The sequence below is a fragment of the Crinia signifera genome, chromosome 5 (assembly GCF_055691185.1).
Source record: "Crinia signifera chromosome 5, ASM5569118v1, whole genome shotgun sequence".
Classification (NCBI taxonomy): domain Eukaryota; kingdom Metazoa; phylum Chordata; class Amphibia; order Anura; family Myobatrachidae; genus Crinia; species Crinia signifera.
The window spans coordinates 98124293-98151770 of record NC_139221.1 but is presented as its reverse complement, the minus strand read 5'-3'; the positions used below and the strand labels follow the sequence as shown (position 1 = coordinate 98151770).

General features: G+C 38.8%; 1 protein-coding gene across 3 annotated transcripts in view; it reads left to right on the top strand.

Annotated features, from left to right (window-relative positions):
- Positions 1 to 27133, top strand: part of NETO1 (neuropilin and tolloid like 1) — a 137589-nt gene extending 110456 nt beyond the window's left edge. The window contains exons 8-11 of one of the 3 annotated variants that reach the window (XM_083187726.1): positions 18379 to 18492; positions 21299 to 21857; positions 22727 to 22801; positions 24898 to 27133. In XM_083187726.1, the coding sequence (XP_083043852.1) occupies positions 18379 to 18492; positions 21299 to 21857; positions 22727 to 22787 (734 nt within the window). In that variant the 3' untranslated portion in view covers positions 22788 to 22801; positions 24898 to 27133. The remainder of the gene's footprint in view (positions 1 to 18378; positions 18493 to 21298; positions 21858 to 22726; positions 22802 to 24897) is intronic. The other 2 variants (XM_083187725.1, XM_083187724.1) reach the window with 2 other exon arrangements.
- The last annotated feature ends 345 nt before the right edge of the window (positions 27134 to 27478 follow it).

Genomic DNA, 27478 nt, shown 5'->3' with positions numbered 1-27478 from the left:
CATTCCAGGTTAAATCTGGCTCAAAACCGGGTCCATACTATTGTACCTAGCGGTACCCGGGAGCCCAGCTAATTATCACCCTTGGATACCACGGACATTATTCATGTCGACACAATCTGTAATGGACCAATCTTACACGCCATCCTCAGGCGTGATATGAATTCTATGCTACCAACTGGGACAGACTGTGTTAACTTTAGTGACCAAAGGAATAATATAAATAAACTTTATACCAAAGTATGAAAAAATCTGAAAAAGTATAAAAAGATGAACAGTAGAAAAATTGACTGAAAAAAAGGGCTAGCATGGTTGCTACAAAATTATCTAAGTTACGCCAATATATATGGGTTTCAGGCTGATTAAATTCAACAGACATAAAAATATATATTAAAAGATGCGGGGTATGCCTATGCGAATATATCCCAAGGTCAAAACCTGGGGCATAGTCACATCTGCAAAACCACGCACCACATCACTGGTTACCGACACCCTGATACACATCAGTTTTAGACCAAAAGAGGGTTATTGCAAAAATATATTGAATGAGTTGTTCTCATTCAAACCAAAAGGGTGAATAGTATTCAGGTTAAATATCCATCGTGCTTCCTTTCTTTTCAGAATTAATTCCCTATTGCCACCTCGGGGTGGTTTAGGGACATAATCAATTAACATGCAGCGTAGGGTGGAGACTTGGTGTTTCTCGGTCATGAAGTGTCTGGCAACTGGTTTATCAGTTTTACCCGTAGACAGTGCAGTACGTATCGAAAGTCTGTGGTTCGCCATTCTCTCGCGAAAATTACGAGTGGTCAAACCAATGTAATATAATCCACATGGACATGTGAGAAGATATATTACATAGTCCATAGTGCTTCTCCGGTAGGCACACATAGGCGGTGGTGAGTGTTCCAGTTTGAGTGATCGGTCAGATTTCAGAATAGGCCAGAATTTTTTGATCATCTGAGTAGATTTTTTTGACGTGTGATCAAACGTGCTCACAAATGTCATGCGATCTTCACGTTTTTTCTCCACTGTTTCCTTATTGATGTTCGTGTGTCTTATCATAGCCTTTTCCAGGCAGCGCTCAATGCAGGTGGTAGAGTACCCTCTCTGAAGAAAACGTTGTCGCATTTCATCAATTTGGAATGATGTCTTCTGCGGGCATGTGTTTATTCTTAACACCCTTAGAAATTGTGACACTGGGAGACTTTCTTTCAAATTTGCTGGGTGTTGGCTGGTCGCTTGTAATAGGGTGTTGCGGTCAGTACTTTTCTTATATAATGTAGCCCCCAACCCATCTCCATCACGAAAGAGTGTCACATCGAGGAAGTTCATTTTCTCCGAATCAATGTCGAAGGTGAACTTCACTGGTTCATCCAATGCATTCAGAGTATTGACCATCGACACAAACTCATCTCTAGTACCAGACCACAACATAAAAATATCGTCAATGAATCTAAAATATTTAACAATATTGGCACTGTATTGTGTATAGATGTATTTTTTCTCAAAGGCTGCCATAAAAATATTGGCGTACGCCGGTGCCAGGTTACTGCCCATAGCAGTCCCGTTGTTCTGCCCATAATATTTAGAATCATACAGGAAATGATTTTTGGTCAGGATCAATTCGATTAGGGACATAAGAAAGTCAATAGGTGGTGTGGTATGTCCAGTCTCCTGCAGGCTATTGCACACCTCCTGTATACCTGTTGTGTGGGGGATAATGGTATACAATGATTGTACATCCATTGTAGCCAAAAAGCAGTCATGGGAAGTCATCACTATGTCAGAGATTTTAGACAGAAAATCCCCAGTGTCTCTCACATAACTGGGTATCTGTAAAACCATAGGCTGTAGGAATTGATCGACATATATCGCAAGGGGCTGTAACAGTGAACCCCTTGCAGATATAATTGGTCGGCCTGGCGGTTGCTCGAGCTTTTTGTGCACCTTTGGCAAGGTGTACAAGATAGGAGTAATAGGATGGTCCACTTTGAGATAACCAAAAGTTTTATCATCAATTAATTTGTTGTTGATTGCTCTGGTCAGTATCTCGTCAATTGTTTTCTTAATGGTTGGTGTAGGATTGCAACTTAGCCTAGTATAGGTACTTGTATCTGCAAGTTGTCTTCGTATTTCAGAGTCATAATCGGTCCAGTCTTGCACAACTATGGCTCCGCCCTTATCCGCTGGGCGGATCACTATGTTATTATTAGTTTTTAGGGCTATCTTACGGATTGGATAGTCTCTTGTCCTGCACCTATCGGATAATAGAAAAAATATTTTTCAAATCACTATATGTATATTTAAGTATTGTACCTAAGTGAGTGTGTTAACATTGTGAGTCCTTTGGCTTACACTGATATTTCATTATATCTGTTTTGTTTTTATGATACATCACTGGTCCGGCACCACTGTGTTTATGCATTTGATGTACTGGTACCAGACCATCACATAGTATTCCTGATTTCTGATTTGTGTCAGGGGCTTGTTATGTCACAGCCAGGCATTTGTGTACTAGATGAGGATCTCCTGGCAGCAGCCCAGAATACACTAATTTCTCTGACTGATGACGATGCTGAGCAAATTTATTTTGACCAGCACGAATTTAAAGATTTGCCAGCTGAGACCTCACCAGACTTATACTACAAATATCTAAGACTTAGAAAAAGGGAAACAGATCTCCTCCTACATGGGCAGTTTCTCAGTGATTATCACAGAAACAAAAAAATACCCCGAGGGTTTCGAGTTTCAAATGTCCCCACTATAGGGCGCACCAACCCAGCGTTTTGTGCTAAATGGTGCGGTGTACTAAATAAATGTTCAGCTGACCTCTTACTCCTTGTGATAGCCGAAGTAGGGGTAGAATTGAAACAGGTGCGAGCTGATATTGAGACCTTTAAAACCCAATCTCTGAAAAAATTGACTGCAGATAAAACCGAACCGTGGCTAGACAAACTTAAGAATCAGGTAGAGGCGTACCATTTGGAGCTTGTGCTATTTAAACGTAAAAAACTTGAAATTGTAAATAGTGACTACAAAAATCACCAAGTGTACAGGTGGCTTACAGGCAGCTCAGTGGACAAACGTAGCAGACGCCCATATAGGGGTAGGTCCAATCGACAGACAGCACAGACTGACAGATCCTCCTTTGCCTCATCTTCAGAAGGCGAGAACTCTGACTATAGATCCGATAGGGGTCATTTTTTAGACCAGGGTCTACCACCATCCCAAAAAGGAAGAGGTTTAGGACCCAACAGAGGAGGGGTGGGTGGAAGAAAAGTGGGAAGACCCCGGAAATACCAAATCTAATCTTTAATCTATCCACCCATAAATTATCTGACGCCGAAACATCTGTGCTCACATTGGGTATGTCATTTGTACCAACCTCCCAACATGATAAATTTGACTTTGCTGTGGATAACTACAAATTTTGTAGGAAATTAAGACTCAGGGAACACTTCCCTATGACCAATAAAGACACAGATTGCCTTAATAAATGTACCAAACGTAGCACATTTGATCCTATGTCACGCAATGACAGCATAAAAACCTTTTCTCGCATGTTCATGACTGAAATGACTGATCTGACCCCAGATAAACCTCAGTTCCACAATTTAACCTATGAGCAGAGATTAGCCCTTAAAGCCCTAAAAACTAATAATAACATAGTGATCCGCCCAGCGGATAAGGGCGGAGCCATAGTTGTGCAAGACTGGACCGATTATGACTCTGAAATACGAAGACAACTTGCAGATACAAGTACCTATACTAGGCTAAGTTGCAATCCTACACCAACCATTAAGAAAACAATTGACGAGATACTGACCAGAGCAATTAACAACAAATTAATTGATGATAAAACTTTTGGTTATCTCAAAGTGGACCATCCTATTACTCCTATCTTGTACACCTTGCCAAAGGTGCACAAAAAGCTCGAGCAACCGCCAGGCCGACCAATTATATCTGCAAGGGGTTCACTGTTACAGCCCCTTGCGATATATGTCGATCAATTCCTACAGCCTATGGTTTTACAGATACCCAGTTATGTGAGAGACACTGGGGATTTTCTGTCTAAAATCTCTGACATAGTGATGACTTCCCATGACTGCTTTTTGGCTACAATGGATGTACAATCATTGTATACCATTATCCCCCACACAACAGGTATACAGGAGGTGTGCAATAGCCTGCAGGAGACTGGACATACCACACCACCTATTGACTTTCTTATGTCCCTAATCGAATTGATCCTGACCAAAAATCATTTCCTGTATGATTCTAAATATTATGGGCAGAACAACGGGACTGCTATGGGCAGTAACCTGGCACTGGCGTACGCCAATATTTTTATGGCAGCCTTTGAGAAAAAATACATCTATACACAATACAGTGCCAATATTGTTAAATATTTTAGATTCATTGACGATATTTTTATGTTGTGGTCTGGTACTAGAGATGAGTTTGTGTCGATGGTCAATACTCTGAATGCATTGGATGAACCAGTGAAGTTCACCTTCGACATTGATTCGGAGAAAATGAACTTCCTCGATGTGACACTCTTTCGTGATGGAGATGGGTTGGGGGCTACATTATATAAGAAAAGTACTGACCGCAACACCCTATTACAAGCGACCAGCCAACACCCAGCAAATTTGAAAGAAAGTCTCCCAGTGTCACAATTTCTAAGGGTGTTAAGAATAAACACATGCCCGCAGAAGACATCATTCCAAATTGATGAAATGCGACAACGTTTTCTTCAGAGAGGGTACTCTACCACCTGCATTGAGCGCTGCCTGGAAAAGGCTATGATAAGACACACGAACATCAATAAGGAAACAGTGGAGAAAAAACGTGAAGATCGCTTGACATTTGTGAGCACGTTTGATCACACGTCAAAAAAATCTACTCAGATGATCAAAAAATTCTGGCCTATTCTGAAATCTGACCGATCACTCAAACTGGAACACTCACCACCGCCTATGTGTGCCTACCGGAGAAGTCCTAACATTAAACAATTACTAATGCGGCCGTTGGCACAACCACCAGCTACTAATGAATCCTGGCTGAGAAATACAAAGCTTGGTTGCTTCAGCTGCCCATCATGCACAACTTGCAGCTCTATGTTGACGGGACCAACATTCCCTCACCCCCATTCAGGGAAAAAGATAAAAATTCAGCATAAGCTCACGTGCACTATGGACTATGTAATATATCTTCTCACATGTCCATGTGGATTATATTACATTGGTTTGACCACTCGTAATTTTCGCGAGAGAATGGCGAACCACAGACTTTCGATACGTACTGCACTGTCTACGGGTAAAACTGATAAACCAGGGGCCAGACACTTCATGACCGAGAAACACCAAGTCTCCACCCTACGCTGCATGTTAATTGATTATGTCCCTAAACCACCCCGAGGTGGCAATAGGGAATTAATTCTGAAAAGAAAGGAAGCACGATGGATATTTAACCTGAATACTATTCACCCTTTTGGTTTGAATGAGAACAACTCATTCAATATATTTTTGCAATAACCCTCTTTTGGTCTAAAACTGATGTGTATCAGGGTGTCGGTAACCAGTGATGTGGTGCGTGGTTTTGCAGATGTGACTATGCCCCAGGTTTTGACCTTGGGATATATTCGCATAGGCATACCCCGCATCTTTTAATATATATTTTTATGTCTGTTGAATTTAATCAGCCTGAAACCCATATATATTGGCGTAACTTAGATAATTTTGTAGCAACCATGCTAGCCCTTTTTTTCAGTCAATTTTTCTACTGTTCATCTTTTTATACTTTTTCAGATTTTTTCATACTTTGGTATAAAGTTTATTTATATTATTCCTTTGGTCACTAAAGTTAACACAGTCTGTCCCAGTTGGTAGCATAGAATTCATATCACGCCTGAGGATGGCGTGTAAGATTGGTCCATTACAGATTGTGTCGACATGAATAATGTCCGTGGTATCCAAGGGTGATAATTAGCTGGGCTCCCGGGTACCGCTAGGTACAATAGTATGGACCCGGTTTTGAGCCAGATTTAACCTGGAATGGAGTTAACCACTGTTGACAGTTAGTCGACACACAGCATGTACACTGTATGATTCTGTGTTGATACCACATGTGACCACCCTGGGTGCAGCAGCAAGAGATTGTTTGCCTCATGGTAACTAGGTCTGGTGGACATACAACAACAAACTCTGCATGTACTTTACGTTTTTTATTCAATCTACTGACACCGCTATAATAGTCATTGGTTTATCCATATAACAGCGCTGGAGCGCATTTGACCCGCATACTTCCGGGTTCTGAGTGTCAGTGGAGCGCAGATGACGCGCGCACTTCCTGCTTCCGGTAAACACAGCCGGAGAGACTGAGCAGAGCGGGGACTCTGCACACACATGATACGGCACGCTGCCGCTTGCCTCACTGGTAATTATACATATTGTTTTACCGATGACTATACAGATTCCCTGGCGATAATGTTGTAAATTTACTCCTGGGCGTTTGTGTACTTAATGTGACCATAGGTGTTTACTATAGTAATGAAGCCACCCCCCTGGTGACGACATGCTTGAACATAATTGGCTAGATGTCTAATTCTAATTGATTGGCTAAGGTATATATGGGTTTCTGGAGCTGATCAGTGTACTCCTGGTCTTCTACTGGTGACACACTGCATCGCTTTTTCTCTGTCTTGAAAAAGGCCCTCCGGGGTCGAAACGTCGACAAATTTATGCTGACTTCTGTCAAATAAATCAACTTTTTTACCTGCTATTGGTGGTGAGTGCCCTCTCTGGTGACCTACACTGGAACTATACATTTATATATATATATATATATATATATATATGAATAAATCTGTCCAAAGGACCGGCACTCCGTAAACTTGATGTGAAGTAACCTGGTTGCCTTCCCCCAGCTCTGGTGTAGGGCTGTATTGATACGAGGATGATGAGGCGGCACTCCAAGGGTTTAAGAAGAGACTGACACAATTGTGTTCTGCTTCCAACGTTTCAAATCTTTTACTAGATTTTTCGTCAGGGATCCCTGACGAAAAATCTAGTAAAAGATTTGAAACGTTGGAAGCAGAACACAATTGTGTCAGTCTCTTCTTAAACCCTTGGAGTGCCGCCTCATCATCCTCGTATATATATGAATATATATCATGACTGGCTGTCATCTATCAAGTATTAGCATAACTGTAACTAAAATGTAACTGCACAAGACTCATCCTCAAATTGGTAAACATATGTCAAGTAGGAGAAAAAAACTGTATGATCTTAAATAGTTTACTATCTCCTCATGTAATTGCCTCAAACAGACCTGCATGCATAGGCAATATGAATACAGTGGGGGGTGGAATGAGTCGCCATAGATTTAAGATCAACATTCCAAAAGTAAGCAGAGCTACATGCAAGCTATATAGAGTGAATATTTATCAATCAATGGCTTCTGATGTAACCAATATGGAGACACCACCGGTATCTTCACCATGTTGTAGTATGTGTTCTGTGTCATGAGAAAGGTTGGCGTTGAAATATCCTGGGATAAACTGGGAGGATTACACACATGACACAGATCGGAAAAAGATTCACAAGTGGCAATCTCAGCAGTGATTGTGGATTTATCAGAAATAGGGAATTTGCTGAGGCTTGTATCACTAAGCTCATCAATCTCAGAGTCATCTTGTATCAGAGGAGGTACTTCCATATCATTTAAAGAGGCCTGAATAAGGTCAAGGCGAGACATTATATGGCTAAATTTGTTCTCCTGGTAAGGTATGAGCAATAGTGAAACTGCTGCTGACATTTATGCAGCTACATTAATGATGTCAGACATTATGAAAGTATGAAAATTGTCAATGTATATAAAGTAAATAGTTTGCACTAGTGTAAATTTGAACCAAAAGGGTTTAAACACTTATATAAAGGTTACTGCAATAGGGGACATAAAGCAATTAATTATATTGTAAACATAAAAAAATACTGGTACTTGTTTCCTAGCACGGCGCCCCCGATTTCCATCGCATAGCATGCAATATAGCGCATGCGATGCAATGCGATTTTTAATTGTACAAGCATCCTTATGGGTGCTTACAATGTTAAATGCACCCCCATTGTCAATGCCACCCCCACTATCAACGCCAACCCGAAGCGTGGCGAGCGCAGCGAGCCCGTGAGGGGTGGCGGTACGCGTCCTCGGACCTTTTCATACCCCCACTATCCACATCGGCGGGAGTTGATTGTATATAGTGTGGCGAGCGCAGCGAGCCCCACGAGGGGACGCGGATTACTTAACATGTATTCCGCGTGCGCTCGCCAGGCTTCAGGCTCGGTGGCTCGCTGCGCTCTCCACACTATATAAAATCAACTCCACGCCGACGTGGATAATGGGGGTATGAAAAGGTCGGAGGACACGTACTGCCGCCCATCGCAGGCTCGTTGCGCTTGCCACGCTTCGGGTTGGCTTTGATAGTGGGGGTGGCGTTGACAATGGGGGTGCATTTAACATTGTAAGCACCCATCAGGGTGGTTGTACAATGAAAAATCGCATTGCATCGCATGCCATTTGCTGGCATGCGATGCTATGCAATATTTAATTGTACATTCCGGGTCAATTACCCAAATATAGCATCGCATCGCATACCATGGCATACGTTATGGCATGGTATGCGATGGGCGCCATGCTAGGAAACAAGTACCGAAATACTATATTAGTTAAAGAAATGATCAGATATAGATTTGAGCTATGGCAGTAGAATATGGTAAATGTAATGGTGTGTTAGCCAAAAGAGCTTATGTGGTAAGAGTTATTTCAACATAGAAGTGGTGGTGACAGTGAACACTATGACTAGTGGGAGGAAATAGGAGAGTCACCGGAAGAACAGTTTTTATAAGGTTAAGGTATGGTATCAGAATTTATTATATGTCCAGATGCTTATACTCTAAGCAGCTTGTCAATGTAGGCAGGTTGTGTTCCAATATCCGAGTATAGGGTCAACTGCAATCAACATGAAATAAGTCTCAGGGAGCCAAAGAAGTTCGGCGTCTAGAAATTAGTAGCAGGGGACCGATGCAGAGGAGTCGGCAGTATGATGAGCCTCTACAACTGTGTACTCATGTCAGCTAGCTTCTGTGAACAGGATAAGGCCGGCGTTTACACTCGACGCCCCCCCCCCCGGCTGTGACTTCAGCAATATGGAGTATCAGAGGGCTGATGCAGTAGAATCGGCAGTGTGGTGGGCCTCTTTGGATCCAGCAGGTTCTGCCTTGCACCTGCATCAACAAGGCGGTAATTGACAGTAATGCCCTAATCTGCAATCTGCTGCCTGTACAGTATGTAAACAGTGCCTCCTGGAGCTTCCTTTAGATCCTTCATCTGTAGCTGAGGATGCTTGAGGCAGTACTGATTTCCCTGCATCTATGTAGAGGCAGCATGGGCCATGCTGCCTCTACATAGATGCTGTAAAGCCCTGTTGAAGTGCTGTTTTTACTGAATATATTATTTTATTCACTATATGTACAAGTACAGATAAAATATTAGTTAATTGTATCCTCTCATGGTGCACACTAAAAACATACAATTGTATGTATGTGTTTGGGATAAATAACTCACACTAAAGGCATTAAAGCAAAATACAGACATTATAAATAGCTGTTGGAAATGCAAGAACCTTCAATAAAAATAATAATGTACAAACTAACTAATGGTACTTGTGTAATAGCCTGGCGCCCATTACGTAGTTAGCGTAGCCTCCCAGTCAAAATCAGTGTACTGTTTGGGCAGCCAGCGTAGTTAGCATAGTCAGTCAGAAGTAGCGTAGTGTTCCCGCTAGCATAGTAAGCATAGTCAGCATGCCTGGCAGAAGTAGCGTAGTGTTCCCACGGTCAGCGTAGTCAGCGTCCCTGTCAGATATGAGTTCCTGAAACACCCCCTCTATCCACGCCAGCCCGAAGCGTGGCGAGCACAGCGATTCCCATGAGGGGATGCGTTACGTGCAGGGGATCTGGCGGTTACCAGTGCCGGGTGAGAGCCTAGGCTCACTAGGCTTGCCATGGACGCCATGGACAGAGCCATGGATGCCGGGGACAGAACCGGTCTGCCGTGGAGTCACTACGCTAACTACGCTAGGCAGCCATTGGGCTGCCGCGGAATAACTACGCTAGGCAGCCATTGGGCTACGCTGACAGCGTAGCTTAGCCTATGCTGAAAACGTAACGTAGCCGGGCGCTGTGCTATTACACAAGTACCTAACTAAACTATCTAATCTAACCTATCACAAAATCAATTACATTTCTAAGTTGCAATGCTCCTGTATGATTACCAATTGTGTCCATTGGTTTTAATAAAATGGCCATAATTTATAAATTGGAATTTCAGTATTCTTGATTTGGCATAATCCATGAATTTAAATAGTTTACTTATTTGCCTTGCATGTAAAACACATTAGAAGTCAATCAATTTGAATTACAGAGTTGCACAAAAAATATTCTATGGAGATGTTTCTACATATAAAGATAAATGCTTTAAAAATTTACTGTCATAATTCTACTTTTCTATTATGCTTGTAGCATTCAAAATGAATTTTACTGGATATGTAAAATGGATATGTAATTGTTGTGAATATTGGCTAGTTACTTCAAAGGGAAGATACACAAGATTGGATACAGTATTCCTATAGATATTGAATTTGCCATAAATAGAAGTACAGTACTGTAAACATTATATTATGATCAAACACTGCCATCTGCTGTACATCTCATTACTTGCAGTCTTAGAATGTTTTCAACCAGCCAGACTTGTGTTTCTAATATGATATTAATACAAACTTATGAGATATGCAAAAAATTATATTTGTCAGCAAAGTTCACATGCAAACAGTTCATAACTTGTTTTTTAATAACATTTTACAGAAACACAGATTTACTTTATATGCAAAACATGAACAAAAAATCAATTGTTGTAAAGTGCAACGGAATATGCTTCACTATATAAGAAACTGTTAATAAATACAATAAATACATAATTGATAAATTACATTATCATCATGCCTATGATTTCAATGCAAAATCAATAATGAGCATTATTAATTGCAACATGCAGAGCACCACATAAATTCCATAAGAAAAAAAGTGGCCATTAATGCTGTGGCTAGGGGTGGCCAGACCATTAAATACACCACTACTTACACATTGATTTGTTTATAGCTAGGATATAAGGCCACGGAAGCCTTGTGTTGTGTGCAAACTAAGACACAACTATTCAGAGGTGAGAAGCAGTTATTCATTTTTTATATATTTATTATTATTTCTTTATGTAGCACCACAAGGGATACACATCACTCATTTACATAAATGTGTAAAGAAAACAAGAAAATTAAAAGTTACAGTTCAAGACAGTATAAGACAATTATAGGGTATATAAACATTTGCAGACAATAATAAAGAAGTATTTTGGTGGCATTAAACCAAAGGGTTAGAAGCCATTGAAGAAAATGCCAAAATGGTTCGGTAAAAGAAGGAAGCACAAATGAGAGAAGAGGGCCCTTGTGAGACCTTACATTATAAGGAGAGGGGCACACAGTTATACAGAATGGGTAGAAGTGAGCATTTAACAGAGGGTAAGGATGAAAGTTTGCTGGGTTTGATGAAGTTTGTCTTGAAAACCCATTTAATGTTTTGTATAGTGATGAAGAGTCTGAAAAGGGAGAGGTAGAGAATTCCATAGATAGGGAGCAGCACGTGAAAAAGGCAGGAGTGAGAGGAAGTAACCAATTGGCAGAAAAGGCTGTGTGCTTTAATGGAGCAAATAGTGTGGATGGGAATGTAAAGGGAAGTAAATGAGTCGGTGAGGCCCTTGAAAGTGAGTGAGCCAGTGTAAGGCTTGTTAGAGGGGGATGTGGATGTAGTACATTTGGTGAGGTAAGCCTGGATGTTGCATTGAGGATAGATTAGAGTGGAGAGAGGTATTTGTCAGGAATGCCACATACTGTAGGAGATAATTTCATGAAATTTGTGCTAAATGCAATTGCATTACATTTTAAAAAAAATCCTTCTTAGTAACACTTATGGAGAAAAATCCCTTCTGCACAGTAACATCATCTCCACCTCTCTTTCTCTCTCCCCCACTATCTCTCCTTTATTACCTGTTGTCTAACATGCACCAGCAGGGGCATAAGGTTGATAAGCTCAAGCTCCAGGAGCTGGGGAGGAGCAGTTTACCAATGAGCATCCCCCCCCCCCCCCCTGGCAACCCCTGGCAATGAGCATTTAACCTCCTGGCAACGAGCATGTAACTCCCATGTCAAAGAGCATGTAACTGCCCCTAGCAATAAACAGATACTGTAACATTCACTAGCAATGAGTATTTAAATCCCCTGGCAGTAAGCATTTAACCTCCCTGGCAACAAGCCTGTCACTTACCCTAGCAATGAGCATGTAACTCCCCGACAATCAGCAAGAACCCCTGACAACTAGAAAGAAACCCCTGGCAATGATAATGTAACCCCATGGCAACAAGCATGCATGTACGTAAGAGGCACTTCAGGGGGGATTATGCATTTAAGCAGCACTAGTTGGGGCATTATTTATGTATACTGCACTACAGGGGGGATTTATATTTGTAAGCAGCACTAGTGGGGGCATTATGTTTGTAAGCGGCAATACAGGGGGCATTATATGTACGGATGGTTTAATGGTTAGCATTACTGCCTCACAGCACTGAGGTCATGGGTTTGATTACCACCATGCCCCTAACTGTGCAGAGTTTGTATATTCTCCCCATGCTTATGTGGGTTTCCTCCGGGTACTCTGGTTTCCTCCCACAATCCAAAAATATACTGGTATGCTAATTGGCTCCCAACAAACTAACCCTAGCATGTTTGTGTGTGCGTGTACATGTGGTTGGGAATATAGATTGTAAGCTCCACTGGGGCAGGGACTGATGTGAATGTTCAAATATTCTCTGTAGAGCTCTGCAGAATATGTTTGCACTATATAAGAAGCTGTTAATAAATAAATAAATATGTATAAGCATCGCTACTGGGAGCATTATGTGTGTATGCAGCACTACAGGTGGGCATAAAGTTAAATAAGCATTACGGTATGTGGCATAATGTCTAATTAGCATTACAGTGTGTAGCATAACGTTTAATGGGCATTAGGTGTGTTGCATATTATATAATGGGCATTACGGATTGCGTGGCATAATATGTAATGGGCATTACGGTTTGTGTGGAATAATGTGTAAGGGGCATTACTATCAGAGGGTGTAACAAAACATACCGTTGCTCTGGGCACCATGTCATAAAGCTACTCCTCTGTGCACCAGTAACAGATTGGAGGGTGGTCAGAGGCCATAAAATTCCAATGTGACAACATAAAATTTTTATTAGCAATTGTATTATGGATGTTTTTTGTATATGAGTTGCTCATTAGTTTATAGATATTAGAACAGGGGTCTTTAACCTTTAAGACAGTTTAGGCCACATTAGAAAATTCAACGAAGTCCAAGGGTCACTAAGGTATACTTCAGTTTTTAGCATAGCAACCATAGACATCACAGCTCCCCCCAATGTCAGCACAGCCCCCATAGACTTCACAGCCCCACCATAAAGCACAGCCCTTTATAGATAGACATTGCAACCCAGCCTAAAGCACAGCCCTTCATAGATAGACATCACAGCCCCCCATAAAGCACAGCCCTTCATGGATAGAGAGTGCAGCCCCCAATAAAGCACAGACCCCCTCATAGATAGTTGGCACAGCTTACCTTAGACAGCACAGCCCCCTCATATATAGTCAGCGACAACCCCAGTACTCAGCACATAACATCACACCCTCCATAGATAGTCAGCACAGCCCCCCCATACATAACCTGCCTGCAAGCAGTCCTGTCCGGGCCACAGGTTGAAGACCCCTCTGTATTAGAAGATACTAGGCTATATGAACCAAATAAGTAGCACTATGTTTTAAGAAAAATATTTTGAGTTGTTTACTGTAATATGGGTAGAGAAATGCTGTGGATGGCACTTTTGTACATGTCTAGTAGCATTTGTGGTACTAAGATGTATAAAAATAGATAGGACATCTGGCCAGGTACCTTATTGTTAAATACAGTAAATATGTTTCTAATATATTGCAAGGTCTACATCTAACAGTTATTTTTTCATAAGTTAAACAAGGGGATGCAGCATGTACTAAATGATCTTAAATATAATTTTTTGATGGGGAGATGCAGAACTATGGAACGAAATCCACAATTTATGTTGTCTATTGACTATATGTTTGTGATCAAAATACTCTCACAAGTTCCCAGGGTTCTTCAGCACAATGGCTCTCTTTTAGTATGGATCACACTTGCAAAGCTATTTGCAGCAACTATAGCAAAGCAAATGCAGTAGATGTTAAACTCCTGCTTGCATGGAGTTTTGGGGGGTATTCAATCTGGGATCATGGCTGTCAAACTTGCATGGCAGCCGAAACCCTGTCACATTGAATTTGCAGGTGGGATTCAATGTCCCATCTGCAGCATGGCAGGAAGGGAGCGTGGCCACGAGCTGCGGCCGAGAAGTGGCGAGCTGTAGCCGGGAGCTCGTCACTTCCTGGCCATTCTTGGCAGAATGAGCTTGACTGCTTGTGAAGTCGGGCTCATTCTGCCGAGCTCCGCTGTTCAATGCTGTCAAGGAAGACAGCATTGAATAGGGCCCAGTGGCCATCTCCCCCATCAGGAGATGGTTGCCGGTGATTGAATACCCCCCTTAGTCTTGGATCAACTTCACAACCAATGGTCATGTTGGTCATCTACAACGGCAAGCCTCAGGTTATTCAGGTTGCCCACCACAGGGCTTCTTGCAAGGCCAATGACACAGTCCTTGACCTCACCACTCCTAGAAAATGGGATTGACATGCATTCATTTTGTGCAATCCTGGCAAAGCCATCCATATCTCTGAATGCTTTGCCTGTCAATCAGTCAGATGTATTCGCTATACTGTGAACACTGGAACTGTTTGCACATGCGCTGAATGGGTCCTGCACATGTGCAGTTTTCTGATAATAAGGAAACTGAGGATCTGATTGCATAAGTGATCAGTACTGAATAGGGCCCCATATAAGCAGTCTCTTTACTATTCTAAATACTATCTCCCGAAAGTGCTTTCTCCATCCATTTAATATTTAACTAACGTTCCATATAAGCCACTCATAAAGAAATTGAATGATACTGCTGAAATTTAGGCTTACTAGATTTGGTATATAGGTCAAACATTTTTGCAACTTGTTTAGTATTTAACATAAGAGGAGAAATCTCACTCTCTCTTCCATGTCAGTCAACTGTTCTGTATCCTCTTTTGAGTATTTTTTATTTGGGTGGATATGTACAGTACTACAGTAGGAGTGCTAGTTGCTAGATGCTGTAGATGCAGTGTTTAGGGGCTCTGTGCATCTAAATTTACCAAGCTTCCATCTATCCGTTGAATCCTAATTTGGTCATTGACTGGTGCAGACAGTATTGTGCAGTAGAAGAACATGTGGGAAGTTATTTATGACTATTCAAGATACTGTACTGAATAGTCTCTGGGTATGGCCTAGGCCTGATTACTAGATATTTTAATCACTAGATACTAATTCACACCAACTCACCAAACTATCACATAGGTAAAGAAAAATCTGCCTTATAATTATATAGACCCCTGATTGCTTAAACCCAGATTATTCTCAAAAACTTTAAAAAGTAATTACAAGGAATTGTGGGGAAGATTTATGAAGCATTGATACAGTAGGAGAAGTGGGCAGAGGAGAAGTGACCCATGGTAACCAATGGGCTGCTCTGTATGTTTTATTTTATGCAAATTATAGATGTTGCTTCAGTGCTGATTGGTTGCCATCGCCCATCTCTCATCTGGATCACTTCTCCTCCCTTAACACTGCTTCATACATCTACTCCTGTTTCACTAAAGACCAGATGTGACTAGTTACAATTTATAGATTAGTTTGCTTTGCTTGTTGGAGGAGGATATTATAGAATATAAATTGCACACAACTTTGCTGGATAAACATGACATTAAAGTTCCTGTTACTAGGCAATCAGATGCATTTATTTTTAACTCTGCATTAGGCCCATGGGCACTACTTGGGTTAAGTGAAAAACTGAATGCAAAATTAAACAAAACTATGCGCTAAAATTAAATTTTTTAATAGTGCAGATTATTTAAAAAAAAAATCTATTTAAAAACCATACTTGTTTGGTAGATATCAAGTGTAATTTCTGGACAGTTTGCCATGTCCGATTGATAATAGGCTTAATAGCCACTTTCGGTGGTGCGCTACACTGAACTTAAAGATCATGTGATTTTAAGCACGGGTATACCCTTATATGATGGACAATCTTGTCGATGGTGGGGACATATTACTTTTGTCCCATAGCATGCAAGACTGCTTGTACACTCTCACATTATGGACCGTATTAAGGTTAATTCGTTCGGACCTCTTCGATTGCAAGGGGCTCGATGGTGTGCACATGCTCAGGGTCATTTCTGTGCATGTGCATATGCCTAGTGTGTGCCGTCATGGTGAACAGGGTTTTCACTAGGCGCACGCACCCAAGTGTGCAGGCGTGGGGCCATGGAGGGGCATGGGGCGGCGGCCCGGTCCATTTGCATATGGTGTTCTCATGCAAATGTCCCGCTGTTGCAGGAGGGGGGGGGTGGCCATCTGACATCACCGGAGGTCAGCTGCCCGCACACTTCCTCCTGAGCATCCACGCATATGTAAATGACTTGAGAGTCATTTTTATATGTGTGCAGACCATTGAATTGTGTGGGTGGATCCCACTAGGCTGCAAATGGATGTTACTGTGTAACATCCATTCACAGGTCCTATGTACCAAGAGAGAGGGAACCACCAGTGTTGCTAAAGCTGCTGTATCGGGAGAGTGTAAAGCTCCCAACGAATACAGAACAAGAAAAATATAAATGATACAGCTCTGGGGTTATTCTGAAAATAATTTATTACAATATCTGAATTTAATAGATAAAAAATCTGGATAAAAATATCACACATAATACATGTGATTATATGAGAATTCTCTTGAAATAAAAAATCAATAAAATTATTGATGAAATATAGATTTTCCAGCTAGCATTCAATGTTATGGAGGATTAATTTTGTGTCCAAATCAACACCAATTTGCATATATTTACCATATAATATGGATATTCTTGTTTGGAAAAAAAATGTATACAAAGTCCCGGTGATTTCCCAGTAGTGGATTCCCGAACGTCACACAGTGGTGGAATGATGCAGTCCTGAAGAAGGCATGTGAACACGCCGAAACGCATTGAGCTACAGCATCCCTGTTCCAGCATTCAATTGGAGAGCCTTCCATCTCACAACCCCTTCAGCCAAAATCCTTGGAATTCCACAACAGACCGTATCCGGACCAGTTTCACCACTAATATATTGGATCCCACAGTTGAGATTTTCTCTGCAGCCACAAAAATCAAGTATTGCCGTACCTTAAGGACTGCATCATTCCACCACTGTGTGACGTTTGGGAATCCACTACTGGGAAATCACCGGGACTTTGTATACATCTTTTTTACAAACAAGGATATCCATATTATATGGTAAATATATGCAAATTGGTGTTGATTTGGACACAAAATTAATCCTCCATAACATTGAATGCTAGCTGGAAAATCTATATTTCATCAATAATTTTATTGATTTTTTATTTCAAGAGAATTCTCATATAAAATGTATTATGTGTGATATTTTTATCCAGATTTTTATCTATTAAATTCAGACATTGTAATAAACTAATTTAAGAAAAAACCCAGCGCTGTATTATTTATATTTTTTCTTGTCCTATGAGGGAATTGCCATTGGTGGCCCGGGCCACCATTTGCAAGGCGGGGTTTGGTGGACTTGCAAGGCTGCAAAATCAACCAGAATGGCCCCCTATATTTTCTGATTGGCAGTGCAACATGAAAAAAAGGTGTCATGTGCGTACCATGGGAAAGCAAAATTGTGCAAACACACTACATAATACGCACAATAAAGTACAGAATTAGAATTTTGACAAATGTGCCATGAAGAGCTTCAATCACATAAATTGCATAATAATTAATGAATAAAGGGATTGACTTGCATTATTAGTAAGATATAGTTATGAAGTTAAACTCTTTACAACATATTATTTGGAGTAATCACCTACTAACATATAATTAATTGATTTGTAATTTTTTGCAGTTTGTAATTTGACTTCTGTATTTACTTATAGATACATACTTTGTAATTATTTTCTGCTCGTAATTTAATCTCTCCCTCTGCTTCCCCCCCCCCCACCTATCTCTTTATTTCTCATTTTAGCTCCATGTGAAGCAAATTCATTTTTTTGTCATAGTAATATGTGCATTAATAATACATTGGTTTGCAATGGCGTTCAGAACTGTGTATACCCTTGGGATGAAAACCACTGCAAAGGTAATATATAATATGGATTGATTTACAGCATTTACAGCAAAAATATATAGTAATCGTTACTTAAATGTGAAGTTATGATGTTACTTGGATACATACTGTAGGACTTGATTCTGAGTTAGGAGAAAATAAAAAAACAGTGCAGGAATTTTACTAAGATGGGAGTTTTATTTCACATGGGATTTTTCTATGGACAACCAATCGGATACTATCTATTATCTTCTAGAACAGGGCTGGGCAACACCGGCCCTCCAGATGTTAGTGAACTACACATCCCAGGATGATTTGCATTAGTTTTGCTATTTGGCCATGCTGAAACTGATGCAAGGCATGCTGGAATGTGTAATTCATCAACATCTGGAGGGCCGGTGTTGCCCAGCCCTGTTCTAGAAGGTGCTAAATAAATAAGAAGTATATTTTGATTGGTTGAGAATGCCAACAACCCATGTGAAATAGAATTCACATCTTAATAAATTTCCCCCAGTGAGTAACAAATAATTTTGCAATGCACGGGTGAAAATACATTTAATTTTTTTGCTTGCAGGGTAAATAATGGCTGCTTTTTCATGTAGCCTACAAATCCTGGACAGCTTTTTTTTTTCAGTTCAATTAGATTTGAGCTAGGATACACCCTTTCCCTGCCACTAGGCAGTACTTTTCTGCACCTCACTGGCAGCCGAACACTGATGGTGTAAAGTTCAGACAATACACAGGTCCCACATTGAATTTCATTTTTATCGCAATCTTAAGTTCAGTGATTTCTCTTTAGTATCCCTTTTCTTAAATATAAGGAAACAGTAATAACCTCTTTCTCCAGCAAACAATCCAAAATAAAAGGTTATCATTGACTCAGAAATAGAGCCATGTTTTCCTTCATTAATAATATTGCTACATGCTGAACATTTTGTCCAAGGTAAGTTGCATATATTAACATTAGCACTGCTCTGTGGGCTGTTTGGTCATTTTAAAGGTATGCAAATTTCATCTCATATGTGCAGGACTGAGATTAATACTACCCATTTACAGTAAATGTCCGCAATTGGCAAGGAAAGTCTACTCCCACAAACAGTGAAACATGCTCTATGCTGATTATGTTTGCCACATATGTACAGTACCTAATTATGTGAATTGCCTTGTAAAGTACTGTATATCAGACCAAATCACAGAGGAAATATTATATTAGAGAGACCCCCCCTACAATATGGATTTACCTCCAACTGCCTCTGTCCGCAGTCTGAAGCAAATTACCTTCAAGGTACAGCTCCAGGGCACTCTATATTTTTACCCTGTCCATCTCAGAGTCCAGCAGAATCTGGCTCTGCCAGACAGCACCGTCATTGACATTCCACTTGGATAAGCAGTTGGGATGAAGTGTGCTGCATCATAGTGATTGTGTGGAGGGACAGAAGGAGTGCAGATGCCAGTCAAGCTTTTGCCACATTCTCTATGTCTCTGCAGCTACTGTAGGTTCAGGGGAAAGGCGGCCCCAGAGGTGTTGTGAGTCTCATAGCAACTGCACTCCCTGCACTCATGGTGGCTACATGTTATTTGTGATATCTGAAAATGCACAAATCTCCAGGAAATATATGGCTGTGCACAGCACCAACATGAGACTGCATAGATGTACAGATGTAGCATGCTACATCTATTTAAAGTTCGAATTTCAAGTCCAAATGAATTCTACATCTCATTTCAAAAAAGGACAAGAGATTTTTATGCCTGATCAGATGATCAGATTGTGTTGATCAATTGTATATATGTATTGATTGGCTAGGTGGTAACAATCTTAGCGCACTACGATAACCCCTATCTGTTTATTTTGTACACCTAGGCCCTCACTAACAGGAGAGCTCTATCGGAGGGGCAGCTGACTCTTTAGGTATAGCGCACAACAAAGTCTACCCCCACTTGTTTTATATATATATATATATATATATATATATTTGGCTGTTAAGAGGCACTCCAAAAGAAACTCCAAAGATAATTGTGTATAAATACAGCAACAGGTCCGGTGCCCTCCTGGGTAAACCTCGGCTGGAGACTGATAATGTAGAGGGAGGTTGGCGGCACTCGGAATAATAGGAGACCACACAAGGCTTCTACCGAAGTAGGCACAGAAATGTCGGTAGAAGCCTTGTGTGGTCTCCTATTATTCCGAGTGCCGCCAACCCCCCCCCCTCTCTCTCTCTCTCTCTCTCTCTCTCTCTCTCTATATATATATATATATATATATATATATATATATATATATAAGTCCCCACACATCTTTGCTGCAGTCATACCAAATAGTTGCTCTTGGCATGTCAGGTCCCTTGAGAATCTACTCGCATTGGGCATCTTTTTTGCTGATAAATTTAATATACTACACTTGTATATCTGTGTGCAACTGTATCTGATTCTGGAAATGAACTGCGATGATACAGCAGCTGTAACCTTCTTCCATGCTAAGTTCCATAGTGCTTCTTATACAGTTGCACACAAATATATAAAAGATACCTTATGTCATTATGCCATATATCAAATTAATCAGCACAGTCACATGGTGCATCCTACTGTTTCATCGAGACACTATTTCAGCAAAAAAGATACCTAATGCTAGAGGAGTTGTATGAAACCTGTCATTGCACTCCTGCCAGGAATCTTCAACAAAGCGGCAGAGGCTAGATGACATACTGTATATATAGTCAGAAAATATTTTTTAATTTAGATATATTAAGTATTATTATACAGTTTTAACCAATAACAATGAAAATGTTTTTATTAAATCACATCAACTAATACTACACACTACATTTTTCTTAACCTGCAGAAAAAAGAAAATCAAACCTTTTGGACCAGCTTACGAATACCGGTGGGACAGTTATTGGTGTTTCCTCCTGCATTGTTATCATCCTCATAATTATATCAGTAATCGTACAGGTCAAGCAACCTCGTAAAAAGTTTGTCCAAAGGAACACAGACTTTGACCAAACAGTGTTCCAGGAGGTCTTTGAACCTCCTCATTATGAATTATGCACTCTTAGAGGTACTGGAGCTGCAGCTGACATTGCTGATGTGGCAGATGATTTTGAAAATTACCATAAATTACGCAGATCATCTTCAAAATGCATTCATGACCATCACTGTGGATCACTACTGTCTAGCATTAAGGGAAGCCGTACTAACCTTAGTACAAGGGAACCTACCATAATAACAGACACACCAAACCAGCCTGTTAAAACCAATTTACAGCCTATGAACAGAAGAAACATCCTTGTAATGAAGCATAGTTATTCACAGGATGCTGCAGACGCATGTGATATTGATGAAATTGAGGAAGTCCCTACCACAAGTCACAGGCTGTCCAGACATGAAAAAGCTGTCCAGCGGTCAGTATCAATAAATTTTTGATGAAGACTGTTACCTAAGGACTTGCTGTTATCTTCAAAAATTTACTTACGTTCATATTTTTGTTTGATCATTTCCTTTTCATTACCTTCTTTTTTTTTTCCTGAGTAGAAAAACAACACATGAAAAAAATTACTTACGGTAGAATAAGCATACAGCCATTTTTTATAACAAATAAAATATTCTTTTGTCATTTAAAAAAAAAAAAAATTCCGAACAAAAAAGTATTTTATCTTAAATGCTTTATAAATGAAAATAGAAATAGACCAATATTTTTTAGATCATTTTACTTTGATTGACTTTATTTTTGGAGAATGATTATTTTAGATTATATGGATTGCACATTTTTTTTTATATCTCAAAGCTTGCCATATCCCTAAATGCATGTAATATCATACTAGCATATGAGACTTTTTCAAATTAATCTCAGATAAAGGGTACTGTTTATTAAATATTGCTAGACTTTACACGTGGTTCTGTTTTATGAATCAGTAATTTTTAATGCAAATATCTTTTTTATAATGTAATGCACACTGAATGATTGTAAATTAGAGTTATTTAAACATTTTTAGGGAATTATCCCCTCCATGAACCATTGGATGTTATAGCACTATGTGTATGTTTATCTGTGTTTGTAATGCATGCATATTTGTGCTTATGTGTTTGGTTACATGCACTACATACTTTCTTTGCACATTAAAATCACTTATATCTCTTAAAAACTCTCTCTTCTTTTAATGTGTTTTGCATGCCACTGTGTTTATTGTATTGTGACTTGTTAATTTAAAATATATCTGAATGTAATCTGTTTTATGCAAACACATTGAATGAAATAGCCATAACATTCCAGGTTCTGCCTCATTGGGTCACTAAACAAACATGAAACTGAATACAACACAACTAGAGTATGAGGAGCAGACTCAAGGTAAGCAAACAATATGTGGCATGTTTAAATTTATTATGTTTTTTACTTATAGGTTACACAGTGTAGGGACACTAACACCTTAAATTAATTAGGAATGCTATATGTTCCACCAATCATTAGTTTTTTTTTATCTAAGTACCCTACTGTATATTGACTTAGGGGTTGATTTAAAAATCAGTGAAAAAAACTGGAGAAGTGAACCGGTGGAGATATTACTATAGCAACCCATCAGAATTGTTGTAGCATTTGTTATACAGTATGTACATTCTATACAATGATCAGTAGAACCAGATTCGGCCCCTTCTCTATTCTTTTCTCTCACAGTTTATAGTTGTTAGTGTCACTTTAAATACATAACAACTCTAGCTGTTATAAATAACATTATTATTTTCTGTATAATTTATATGTGTAAGTGTAACATAATTTGTAATTTATTCAACTGAGAGGGCATCTGCTACATGTAAATTATCCAAGCTTCTAAAATTGGTCAATTATTATAATTTATGAGGACAAAATAATAATTTTTTTTTCCTATTCTAATATTTGAAACAGTTGTTTTTGGAATTCCATGAATTAATTTTAAAGGTTTTTTTTGCAGAAGCTCCAAGTTATTTATTATTATTTATATAGAGAGTTATTCTGGTTGACACACAGCGCTGCGTGTCATTTTTCACCTGCCCACCATTCGCATATGCCACCACCCCCTATTCATAGTGCAAATTCCCCCGCACGGCTGTAAATGGATGTTAAACATCCATTCACAGCCTATGGGGAAACACCCACATCTTTCGATGGTCATCGATCATCGAATGATGTGGAAGGTGCACACATATCTAAGTGACTATCAGGACACTTAAATATGCATGTACACTCAACAAGAACAGGGCAGGCAGCTGACATCCAGCTACCTGCCAACCACACCTGCATCACTGAATGAATTGCATGGGAACACCCAGCATTTTCATAGGAATGCCTATGAAATTCTGGGCATTCCCATGAGCGAATCCCCTGGCCGGCCACCCCACGTCTGCATTCTTGGGTGAGTGCGCCCGGCAAACACTCTGTTCTCCATCACTGCACACACCCAGTGCATGCGCACAAGCAAATCATCGGCCCTCCGAATAAACCAGAATAACCCCCATATTGCCTACCTATTATGTTGAATGATATCTTAATGCTTTTTCATTCATTCACAACAGACCCCAGTTGAGTCTACATTGCATATTCAATATAACACAGAAATGTAGATATGGTAAAATCAATGGAAATGTATGCAAACACAGGAAGGAGGTGCAAACTCCACTAAGATAAAATAGCATTCTTAATTCTATCCAGAATACAGTGCTGTGAAACAATACTAATCACTTGTCCAACATGCTGGCCTCTTGAACGTGTTAATTCATTTTATTGTGTGTGCTAAATATAGAAACGTCACTAAAATTAACTGAAAGCTCAGTCGATGACATCTCGCAAGAGTTTTCAGATGTATTTCAACTGATCCTGCATTTCTTTGTGCCTTACACATGCATTCTGGTGTCCAAATCTTAGAGCTTTTCTCTATAAGCCCACTGAGTAAACTCCAAAGCTTGAGATTTTCACATTAATTGTATTTGTTTCATTTATTTCAGTGATTTTTATTATCTTTGTAAACAGTATTAAAATAAATAAGAGATTAATTTCAATGCTTGTGCATACATAAGAATTTTCATCTAACTTGTTTTGACTTGCTTCACAAAAGCTAATAAAACACAAGTTTGTGGTTTACAAGATCTATTTATAGTTCTTAACCATCTAAACCACATTATTCACTTGTTCTAAATGGGCAACATCTTTAGAAACTGGTGATTCAGGAATATATGCTTTTTTTCCAGTGGTTAATATATTTGGAAATGTATAGATCAGTTTGTCTTACTAACATGTAAATCACATAAAAGTTAGAATATTGTTGATGTTCACACAAAATGGCCTTTAGCAGATTATATCCTATTTATTTTTTTATCTAGAAAATATGGTTTTATTATTTTCTGTGACCGTATAATAACATATAATAATGTTATGGAATGTATTAACTATTATTTTTGTTTTTTACTTTTTAGGATGAACTATTTTAATAATTTATTTTGCTTTCAGAGAAGAACATTTTTTGCATCTCTACGAGAAAAATGAGTATGTTCTTTACAGAATTACTACACCCATCTTCAGAGAGTGGACTCTGTTCTAAACTCATTCCACTGCCTTGTTACTAATATAGGATTTACAGACATTCCTACCCTCAACACGATGTTCCTGCTACTCAATGACATTTGTTGTAATTTGGTTGCTGGCCACCAAGTGCTCCTTAGTTTTTAAATACATTTTGAAATTTACTGGATACTCGAAGAAGAATCTAGTTACTGATTGCAGATATCCCAGCATTATTTGGTATTTTAATTTTAAAGAGCTGAATTTTTGTTTTGTTTTATTGAAGAAAACTGATGTGAAACAAAAAAAGCAACACTCTTTTCTCTCAATAAAGGTTCTAGATTTGTATATTATTTTCATTTTACTTGAAATAATTGTTCCTGGTTTTTAAAATTAGAATATAATGAAATAAAAAAATGACAGAATACATATTAAATGGATTAACAAATATTCCTTGAAACAAATAAGGATGATTTAATTAAATCACTAATTGGCAATAATATCTTGTTCTGTAAAATTATTTTTCTTACTTTAATCATATTTTACCTAATTTTGCTTTATTCTGGAAAAATATGATAAGATCCGATGTACAGGAGTCATTACATTTTAAATGGGTAAACAATTTGTAGGCAATGCTTTTCAAATTATTAATTTAAATTTTGGAGAAAAAAAGATGCTTCTTATAATAAGCATGTATTATCATTTAATAGCACTAATGTTTTAGATCCCATTTTTGCTTGCATACTATACTTTTTTATATATTCTTACAAAAAATTATGTATAGTATTTCTTAGAATAAGCTCTTAAATTAAGTTTTCCTTTACTAAATTAACAGTTTATTGAGCTTAACATTAAGGTAAAATCTCCTTATTTAAAAAATTAAAACCAATTTAATTATTATTGCTTGAAAATGGCTTGAAAACATCTATGTAATCTAAACATATTTTTAATTATAAATAATTTCAAAGAAAAGTAATGGAAAATTCAAGCATATTTTCCCAAAGAAAATACAAGTTATCATTATGCCTGTGTTAAAAATTCTAATGAAGTACTAAAACAAACTGGTTTTTATGTTATATTTTATATAAATTAAGGAAAAACACACATTATTGTATCTCAAACTATGTATTAAAATATTCTTTAGAAAAATTGGATTACTTTTGGTCTGGATCACTTGAACCCCTTATATACATGCTTTGTATCAAATAAAATATTGACATTATTTTTAAGATTTAAGCAATATGAAATGAAAATACATTTAAGTATAACATTAGCAAATTGATATACATTTTTGAACACACATACAAATTGTTATCATCAGGAGGAGAGGATACTGTACATGTTTTCTAAAATAACATGAAAGAGTTACTTGATACTCATTTATAAATACATTTACCCAATGATTTCAATTTGGCAAGTGTAACCATTTAGTCATAGAGGAATCTATGACTAAATGGTTAATTGCTTGTCTAAACTTTGTGAAAAATAAAACCTCATCACAATGATGTGGAATTAAATATAAAAAAATATGATGTTTCAGCTATAAGAATATTAGAACTCCATTGACAATGGGGTTATAATATAAAAATATGCAGGTCAAGTAATTAATTGAATTATAATATTCCTTTGTGTAAATTAGATGGTACACTAATTTAATACATACGTTTATTTTGTAGCAAGAAAGTCCTCAATGTATTTTACCTTGAAGGACAATTATGAAATTAACTACAACAATATAACATATACATACATTTTTCACTAGGGATAAAACTATTTGGTTAGAATTCTGTATTTTTACATACTATAGTTTTTATTTATAAAAGATGCGTACCATACAGTATGTACAGGTTGAGTATACCTTATCCAAATATCCATTATCCAAATTATTTTAAAAACCATAGTCTCAAAAAAGGTACTCTTATTTTTTCTTTTTTGCTAAACACCTATTGGGGACATCTGTAACTGGCAATTCTGGGGGAAAAACATGTAGCTGGCACTAAATTTGTGCAAGGACATGATTGCTTGGCATTCAAATTCAATGTCTGAGATAGTATACAAACTTTGTTTCATGTTTTAAAACCTAGGCCCTTATTCTGGTTGGTGCGGATTTGTCTGCGTGCGTTCGTTCCGCCGATGTTTTGTGTCTGCGCATGTGCGAAAGGGACATACATCCAAATTCCGCATGAATTGTTTACACTACGAACAGGGGGAGGAGAGGGGAGTGACGGGCTGTTTGGCCTCATTAACATATGCATACGCCCTGCGCTTCATGGGCGTTCCCATGAAAACGCTGGGCGTACGTATGGTAATGCGGCCGTGACGCACGTGTAGGGGGCGGACATATGACATTGCCGGATGTCAACTGCCCACCCAGATCCCTGCTTTTGCACGGAAAAATGCCAGAGTGGTCTGAGCTCGCGGGAGCTGCCTGACCGCTCGGTCCTGCATTCGATGGTATGCGACCATCGAATGATGGGGGAGGTTAACAGAGATAGA